The 8293-nt window shown below is 40.2% G+C and overlaps 1 protein-coding gene across 2 annotated transcripts; it reads right to left on the bottom strand.

Annotated features, from left to right (window-relative positions):
- Positions 1–565: 565 nt before the first annotated feature.
- Positions 566–7502, bottom strand: LOC115737911 (beta-galactosidase 1-like). 2 transcript variants are annotated; one of them, XM_030670322.2, is made up of 19 exons: positions 6882–7502; positions 6538–6633; positions 6333–6445; positions 6165–6231; positions 5986–6078; positions 5733–5876; positions 5140–5228; positions 4937–5042; positions 4770–4857; positions 3974–4092; positions 3723–3887; positions 3202–3380; positions 2961–3070; positions 2473–2582; positions 2260–2370; positions 2065–2175; positions 1643–1848; positions 1217–1553; positions 566–1112 (listed from the first exon to the last, which is right to left on the bottom strand). In XM_030670322.2, exons 1-19 carry the CDS (start codon positions 7185–7187, stop codon positions 1002–1004), a joined length of 2661 nt encoding a protein of 886 aa, XP_030526182.1. In that variant the 5' UTR covers positions 7188–7502; the 3' UTR covers positions 566–1001. The 2 variants fall into 2 exon arrangements, with proteins under 2 accessions (XP_030526182.1, XP_048139461.1); XM_048283504.1 differs by lacking the exon at positions 6882–7502 and adding an exon at positions 6761–6805.
- Positions 7503–8293: the final 791 nt, after the last annotated feature.

Here is an 8293-nt window from a genome sequence, read left to right as displayed (position 1 = left end):
TGAGAGACTATAAAAAGGAAAGTATCATATGATAGTATTCTACAGAGAGAGAGAGAGAGAGAGAGAGAGAAGTGTCTGAGATGGTCATTGATGAAAATGTTGCTTAAGGTTAGTATTTATCTAAAGAGCCGAGCCCATGTTTGAATGGGCTTGATACTTCTAGGCCTGGTTCATCATGAGGGTCAACGAGCCATTTCCATGCTCTTCTCCTTCTCCAGAATCTTTGCTTCTTGTGCTGCAGATAGTTTCAACTTTGAGCATCACAGGACACTTCCTTCGATTTTCTCTTCGGTTTTTGGCATTAATGCGCGCGATATATCGCTGAACTCGAGGGTTATCGAGCTTATCTGTTTCCCTTTTTCTTAAATGAGAACTTCCCGAGCCATCGAAACTAATGGCCTCACGCCAGTAGTTGCCGGTTTACTGGCTTATATACATGAACAGACATGGCAAGTAGGAGCCAGGTAAAAATAAACGGACGAGCCATCACTCAAATGATTCAAACACCCAACTTGAGAATGAATTCATTAAGGTAAGCCCCCAGAAATGAACCCGCAACACAATCTCGGACTATGTAATGTGCATCACATGATTGACCATTCGAAGCATTTGTTACAAATTTTGCTTCCAGGAAGTCGAATCCAATGGCAAGTACATAAAAAAGAAAAGTTGGAAGCCAGAGGCTTCCATCTTCTGAAAAAAGAAACCAGAAAGCACATGGACTCAATTGATTGTGGTCTCGATGTGCTCTCTCTCACTTCTCTATAACTTGCAGGGAAACAAAGCTAAGAGAAGCTGGATATGTACATAGGGATAAAGCTTATAGCAATCATCTCCAGGAATCTAGGCAGGGGTTTTCGCTGATTGTGTTGTCATGTATTTGCACAACTTCATCTTGGAAAAGCCGAGACAGATCGTTCTAGGGATTATGGACACCTCAAACTTAATTTCCCAAAATGTGGAACCTTCGTTCCATAGGATTCAGACTTCTTTGTAGGCAATCAGGAGCAAATTGCCTCGACAGACAGTTTCTTCATGACACTAGGGCACGGATCTCCGCCGAATATCTCAGGAGTGACAGGAACTGTGCAAGAGTTTTGTCCGACACAAGTCTGAGAAAGAGGCAGTACTCATGGTCAATAAAGCCCAAAAGTATGTATGAAAATGTAGCAAAACCGGGAAAGAAGGAACTCAAGAATGTGCAATTGTAGCATACCTTTTGGAATACGTCATACGAATGGAAGGCATGGCAACTTCCCTCGCGGAAGCTTCCACAAATGCCTTCTGGTGTTCCGAAGCTGGCAAACTTGATCGATGAGATTTTCTGTCCCAGTGAGCACGATAAATGGGCTTTAGGCCTCAGCGGCTTGTTGACTTTACCAGATGCTTGCATTTGATAGTTCATGAGAGTAGGCTGCCATTCATAAATAATAGCGCACACGCTGTCAATGTCTCTCCTAACCAAGGAAATCCCATTCGGGTTCCCACCCCATTCTTCAAAAATAACTAACAAGTTCCCTGTCGGATTCAGCCACGAACGAGGAACGTGATACCTGAAATTTTCAGTCACGAGTCAGTTGAAAATTTTCTGTGGAGGCTGCTTATAGAAAGAGATTGAAATGAGTTATAGCACTCCTCTCACCATCTCTGTGAAGCTTCACCACAATTGCTTAGACATTTCTTCTCGCCGTATGTTCCAGCGTAGTTACAACCGCCACATGCACCGGCTGCTTTATACGCAGGCCAGTACCGTCCGATGCTCTGTCCATTAATCCAAATTTGACCTTTGCCCATGCTATTCATATCCAGAGCCAGTGGAGCACTACCAGCGGGAGCGCTGAAAGTAGTCTGGAACATTATACGATGATGTTAATTCTTTTTTTTGTTTTGGTTGTAATGAGGATGTTAATTGACGTTTAAGTTTATAACTTTTTTATCCAGACCAAAATTTTTTTTTTTAGCTTTTTTACAAGAATGAAGAACGGTCAAAGCTTCTGCAAAATTCACTGCTCTGATACAAAAAGTATCGATGGTTTTGCACTGGCTTTATGTCAAGACACTTACTTTGTACCATGTCAGTGGCTGCTTCCTTGCCACTAAAGATCCCTCAGCCCACTCAACCGAGGAACTCCCAGTGAGCGAATGAAGTCTCAAGGCTTCTCCTTTAAGACCAATCTATACCAGAAAAAACGGCTCCTTTAGAAATATTGAGCATTTCAAAATGACAAAAGAAGACATGGTGGGATGTCAAAGACAAACCTTATAAGACCATTTCTGCCATGACAAGTCTCTCTTCCCTTCGTCGAGACCGTACAATGTTACAGGACCAAGGACACCTGCATTCCATCTCTCAAAATGCGGACCAACATTCTGGTGAAAGTGAAAAAAAAGGCGAGTGTAATAAATTAAGTCCACAAGCTAAAAACATATTGAGGTTGATATTGACGCAAGAAAGGCAGGAAGAATGCCCACCGGTAGCCCAACGGCAATACTTAACAACGCAATTCTATTAGCACCGGCTCTCAGCTTGACACCTTGGTTGAAAGAAAGTTTCGGAAATTCCAGACTTCCGTATGCAGTTCCTGTGTGAAAATGATGTCTAAAGTTATAAGACAGAAACTATCATCTGACTACACTACCTATGCGCACATATAAGGAAAAGACTGGATGCACTGATAAAGGGTAATATGTTGTCTGATTTTAGCTATTATTTTTGCATTCAACCTCTTACTCGGACCTTCTTTTCCCAATTTAGTTGACATTACAAAACAAGGATGATAATCCTGCTCTGCTCGAAGTGTGCTACTGTTAAAGTTTGGAACTTTTCACGTTGAAATTGCATGGCTGTTCATGAGGAGCTCTTTTAGATTTCCTTTCCACCGAATGCTACTGAACAGGGCACAAGAGTGATACAACTAAGATAGGGCAGAAATACAGTAAAGATAAGAAGTGCTCCACACCTGAGGGTTGGCCGTTGACAAAAACATGCAAGGCATGACCAGCTGATTGGACGGTGAGAGTCGGATATTTACCGCTTCTTAAGAACCCTTCCTTGGAATTGATGTTTACACTGGAAAGAGACGAAAAACAGATGGAAATCTTTAGGATAGAGCATTACTTCGATGTGAAGTGAACTTCAATGAGCACAATTTGTTGCTCCTCCGCTAGCAGGTTATGTAGTGTTGGTTATTCCTCACTTACTCTGTAATGTACCACAGATAATCAGAGACATCTCTTGTAGTATTTATCTGCTCTAACAAACCGGCCATTGTAAATGAATTGTCTTCATATCCAGCGGGCTCTTCATTGTACGCCTGCCAAGAGAATCCTCCATGAATAGGAACAGGAGTCATCTTCATCCTTGCACTCTGAGCACCAACCTGCGCAGCAATTTCAACATGTATTCAGTTTTGCCCTCGCAAGATTTTATTTTTATGAGAATTCTGGTTCTCATACCAGTGACTATAACTGAAGACAAAAACATAAGATAAAGTGCAACTCCACCACATGCTAATTACACAATGATGTGAGAAAAATATAAAATATTGGATCAAAGCAATTAATTTAGAATATTGATACATTGTCCACATGCCTTACTTTCGTTCTGTCCTTTTAACCTTTCCTGGTCATGGCTTACCATGTCTTGAGGATGTAAATATGATATGATAATCACAATGACATCTACAGAGTCGATAATATATTAAAGAGGTTCTGTAACTCACCCTAGCGGTGTTATATACAGTGTTCTTGCAGTCAGGTAATACGCTGATCGACCACGGAGGAAGGTTATAATGCATATTCCCCCAAGAAACTTTTGCAAAAGCATTTGAATGGTAATTTGTAAGGAATGCAGCACATGACCCGGACTTTGATCTGAATACATGAGCCTGCATTTAAGTAGAGGGGATCATGAACTCACCAGCTCAAATTCAATCCAATCGGAAATAGAATAATGGTCAAAGCTGAAGCTAACCTCTTCATAATTCCCAAGTTTTGTCACAGTAGGATTGCCAGATACCAAAGCTGGTTCACAAAGCTTTATTGCTCTGTGCAAATCTTTTAGATGGCCCCATTTGGGTTGCCTCAATAATCCTGAAAAGAGAAGAGAGAAGAGATCCTCTCATTCACATAAACTTACAAATCCACTGACGTTATCAATCTTGTTCTATCATTTGTAAAACTTTAGCAAAATAAATGACATGAAGATGGCACGGTCCAGACGGATTGATAGGTTAATTGCCAAAGGTAATTTTATTCATTTCTATCTTTAAACTGAACGTTATTATTCAGGGTGGACTTGTACAATGGTCTATACAATAAGACAGGTTTTTTTTTTTTTTGGTAAAGATAAGACAGAGGTTTATTCCAAGTAAGGACAACATTTTATGCAGAGGAAAGCAATGTTAATGCAACAAAGTAGGGTAAAATATTACAGAAGTTCGAGAGCAAAAGACCAAAGGAGGTGACAATCAATTTCCGGAACAGAGCTTTCACATATGAAGTGTCAGTAATCGAGTGACAATATGAACCTAGTATGTCTACAAGGTTATCACCACAATTCCATCAAAGAGTCGCCATCTAGTCTTTGTCAGTCTTAACACCCAACAACACTACTTATTACTCAATGATGTGCCACTTCGAATAGGCCATCCATTTAAACTCCATTTGAAAAGAAGTGAACTTGAGGCAGGAAGCTTCCTTCTAAAAATAACAAGAATGAACCTAATATTTAGTGGTTGATAAACACTCATATCACAGAAACCACGTACCGTATTCATCAAGGGGAGCATCATAGTCATAGCTAGTAGTAATGAAAGGACCACCAGCTGTTCGGCCAAAATTTGTTCCTCCATGGTACTGATATTGCAAAGAGAGCCTCAGTTCAGTTTGATAAAAACTAACTCCATTTATGAATTTGAGGAAGCTGTCATATTACCATATAGTAGTTGATGAACGCTCCACCCTTCTGTATAAATCTTGCAACCGAGAAGGCCAGATCTTCAACTGGACGGTTAGGAACTGGACCTCCAAACTCAGTGTACCTGCATCAAAGGAAAACAGAGGAATCACAAAAGGAGAACACCATGACTGGTAAGACTTGCACAGCATTGAACTTCAAGAAAGGATGTAAGAATTTACCAGCCTGTCCATGCTTCTGTCCACATCTTGGGCTTATAAGCCTTGTTGGGAGAGAAATAGTCACAGTAGAAGCCATTGCAAGTATTGATCTATCGCAAACAATAAGATGCAAGCATTACCCAAACAGACACAACAGTAACTTAAACAACAGAAATCCATCCTCCAATTGACCATCTCTAGAAAGCACGAGTTAGATTGTGCTTTGAGCCAATTGCATATTAGCGAGATGATTTCTTTTATGTTTCTAAACAGATAAAATAAATATTTACTTGCAGCTGACATTACCGAAACTGAAGTTTGAACTATTACTAATACTTAACAGCGACATGGGTCCCGCTAACATTATGAGAAGATACTAGGATAAAGGAAGTTAAGACTGTAGTGCAAAAATCTGATTTTAGAAAGTGCAAGAGTGAGCCGGGTGCAATGTGAACTAATGATACAAACTAGCCATGACTTGTCTGGAGACAACATTCTGTGTTGTTGCAACCCCACCAAAGGATGAAGGATTGGGTCAGGAGAAACATCTATCTCGACAATAAGATCAGAAACATTAATGCTTCTAGAACCAAGAACTTCAAGAGGGTGCTCACAATAGGATCAGGGGCATCATCTTGCTTGCACATGACCCACGGGACACCAGTGCCTAGACCCACTGCCATTTTGGCTGCCCATTTGATGTAAGCTCGACCTGATGCACCAGTTTCGTACTCCATGGGTTCATATTCATTCTCGATCTGAATCACAGACAATAACACTCAGACGGTTGCCCAAAAAAGATATCTCAGTGAATTGTTTCATCCAATGATTAACAAAGCAATGTCGCTGGAACAGTGAATTATGAACCTGGGACAAGATTATTGGTCCGCCCTGCGACTCAAACAGCCGTTCTGCTTTCATCATGTTGACAATCTTTGTTGTGAACTTTTGCATGTGATACTTCAAGATGGGAAAAAAAAATCAGTTAATATAACAAATTCATGTTTAAGAGCAAGAAAAAGGAAGATGATAAAAAAAGGGCTAACCTTGAATGGTCCATTATCTGTTCTGAAGTTAATACCACGGACGTATTTCAGCCAAACAGGGAACCCACTGGAAGCAGAAACAAGTTTAAAAAAGACTTCACAAAATCCTCACATGAAAAATAGAAATTCTCTTCTATTTCTAGGACTAGGATAAATCATGTACATTACCCGAAATTCCACTCAGCACAGACATAAGGTCCAACTCTGAGATGAACGAAGAGGCCTGCTTGTTGCGCGAGCTTGACAAATTTCACGAGATCATAATTTCCCTCAAAGTTGTACTAATAAAGCAAATTTAATCAAAATTAGACCTTTTTTTCCTTTTGTAACCAACCCAGATATGAAAAGAAAAATAATTGACTAGTTCTGTTACTTTGCCAGGCGAAGGCTCATGGCCATTCCAGAAAACATAAGTCTGAATGACATCCAAACCTCCTTCTTTTGCCTTCTGAATGAGATCTGGCCACATCTGCAACCAAGTAAAGTTGAAGGCCATAAATTTACCAGAGACAAAAGCTTAAAGCTGACCAGCAAAAAAGAACCTATTTTTTCAAATTAAAGGTGCTTTTGCTAAGATAAGAGAAAAGATACTATACTGACAAAAAGCTCAATGTAGAGAAGCCCATTTACAACATGATAGTGAAAGGTAGGGGGGAAGATCAATCAGCAGATAATGGAGATACATTTAACCAAAAATAAGGGGAAAAAAGAAGCTACCTCAGGAGTGCTTCTGGGGTAGTGAATGGACCCAGAAATGAGGATCCTTCTCTGCCCATTGATCTTAATGGCCTTAGCATCATAAGACACAGAGGCCCTCACAGAACCACAGAAAACCCATAAAGCCAGTACCACCACAGCCACATTCCACATTACATTCACCGCCCTCAACGCCATGGTCCAATGGATGAAAAAGGAAGAAGGCCCTTGTCTCAAAAAAGTGCCTTTCTTCTTATTCTTGCTTGCGCCCACTTTATTCTGTTCTTGATCAGAGGAGGAAGCACAAGCAGTGATGGGCGAGGACATGAAAATGAGGTGCTTCTGGATTTCTTGTTGCTAGAGCCGCTCTCTCTTTTGTTTTATTGTCCAGAAGGCAGAACGAAAAAAAAAGGTTTAAAATGTGAGAATGGGCATGAAAGAGGGAAAAGGAATGAGGCTCACACTACACAGAGCTTGCAGAGACCACTGAGTGTGGATCAGTTTGTGTTGCTTGCTGCTGAAATGGAGCTCGTTGCTGCTTATAAACACAGAAGCATGGAGGGTTTGAAAGGGTAGGCGGGTCCCAACCATGAGGACTTTGGGCCCCACCCTCGATGCTCTGGCTCACACCGACTGCCTTGGAGCTTCATCCAACAAAAATTAAATTTTCTTTCCTCCAATAAATTAGAGAAAATTCAAAAGCCTGGATCGATTTTGCATCACCAAGAACGGAAGCGGCAGCAGGTGGTTCAGAAGGCCATAATGGCTGTAAGAGGTTTAAATGAATGTGTACTATTTGCATGCCGGAACAGGAAACATCTTGCAAGTCAAAAGTAGTTATTCATTTTCTGGACAAAACAAAACAAAACAAAACAAAAAAATTGTATTTTTAAGAATATTAAAAAAAAAAAGTTCTAAGCTTTATTTTACCTCAGATGCCAGTAAACATCTACAATTTGATGTGTCCTAGTATTTTGGAAGCTACACAAAACCAAAAATCTATTGAAAAAAAAAATCCACAAATCTATTGAAAATATTTCCTCATTCCCATTTTTTTTTTTGAAAAGAAGTGAAGTTTCTTTTGTCCGTTTCAATTTTCAATGGACGAGAATGCAGGCGACAACAAATTCGATCTTCTAATTTACTATCTTTGCTATCACGCCTTCACATTTCAATCTCTCTTCAAAGACTCGCTGAAACTCTCGACCTACGGCCCATCATTTAGATGGATGGAGGTAAGAACCAAAAACTAAGTTACATGATGTAATATTTTGCTTCAAGAGGAGAGCGTGCCAAATAGAATTTTTTATTCAATTGTTAGTTTTCCGCAAAACTCGTTTCTTCCCTCTATAAACAAATACACAGCAAATCTTGGGTAAATTATATTACTTGCCGTGGCCATGCGATTGGCGCAACACTTTGGCGGGCTTGCC

This window comes from Rhodamnia argentea, chromosome 8 (assembly GCF_020921035.1).
Source record: "Rhodamnia argentea isolate NSW1041297 chromosome 8, ASM2092103v1, whole genome shotgun sequence".
NCBI classification, from domain to species: Eukaryota; Viridiplantae; Streptophyta; class Magnoliopsida; order Myrtales; family Myrtaceae; genus Rhodamnia; species Rhodamnia argentea.
This window is presented reverse-complemented; position numbering and strand designations above follow the sequence as displayed.

Coding starts and splice junctions, on each gene's coding strand:
- LOC115737911 (XM_030670322.2), bottom strand. CDS start 7,187: ATGTCCTCGCCCATCACTGCTTGTGCTTCCTCCTCTGATCAAGAACAG. Junction 5,043..5,139: donor ACAGAAGCATGGACAGGCTG/GTAAATTCTTAC, acceptor CCTTTGATGCAG/GTACACTGAGTTTGGAGGTC. Junction 2,583..2,960: donor TGTCAACGGCCAACCCTCAG/GTGTGGAGCACT, acceptor ATTTTCACACAG/GAACTGCATACGGAAGTCTG.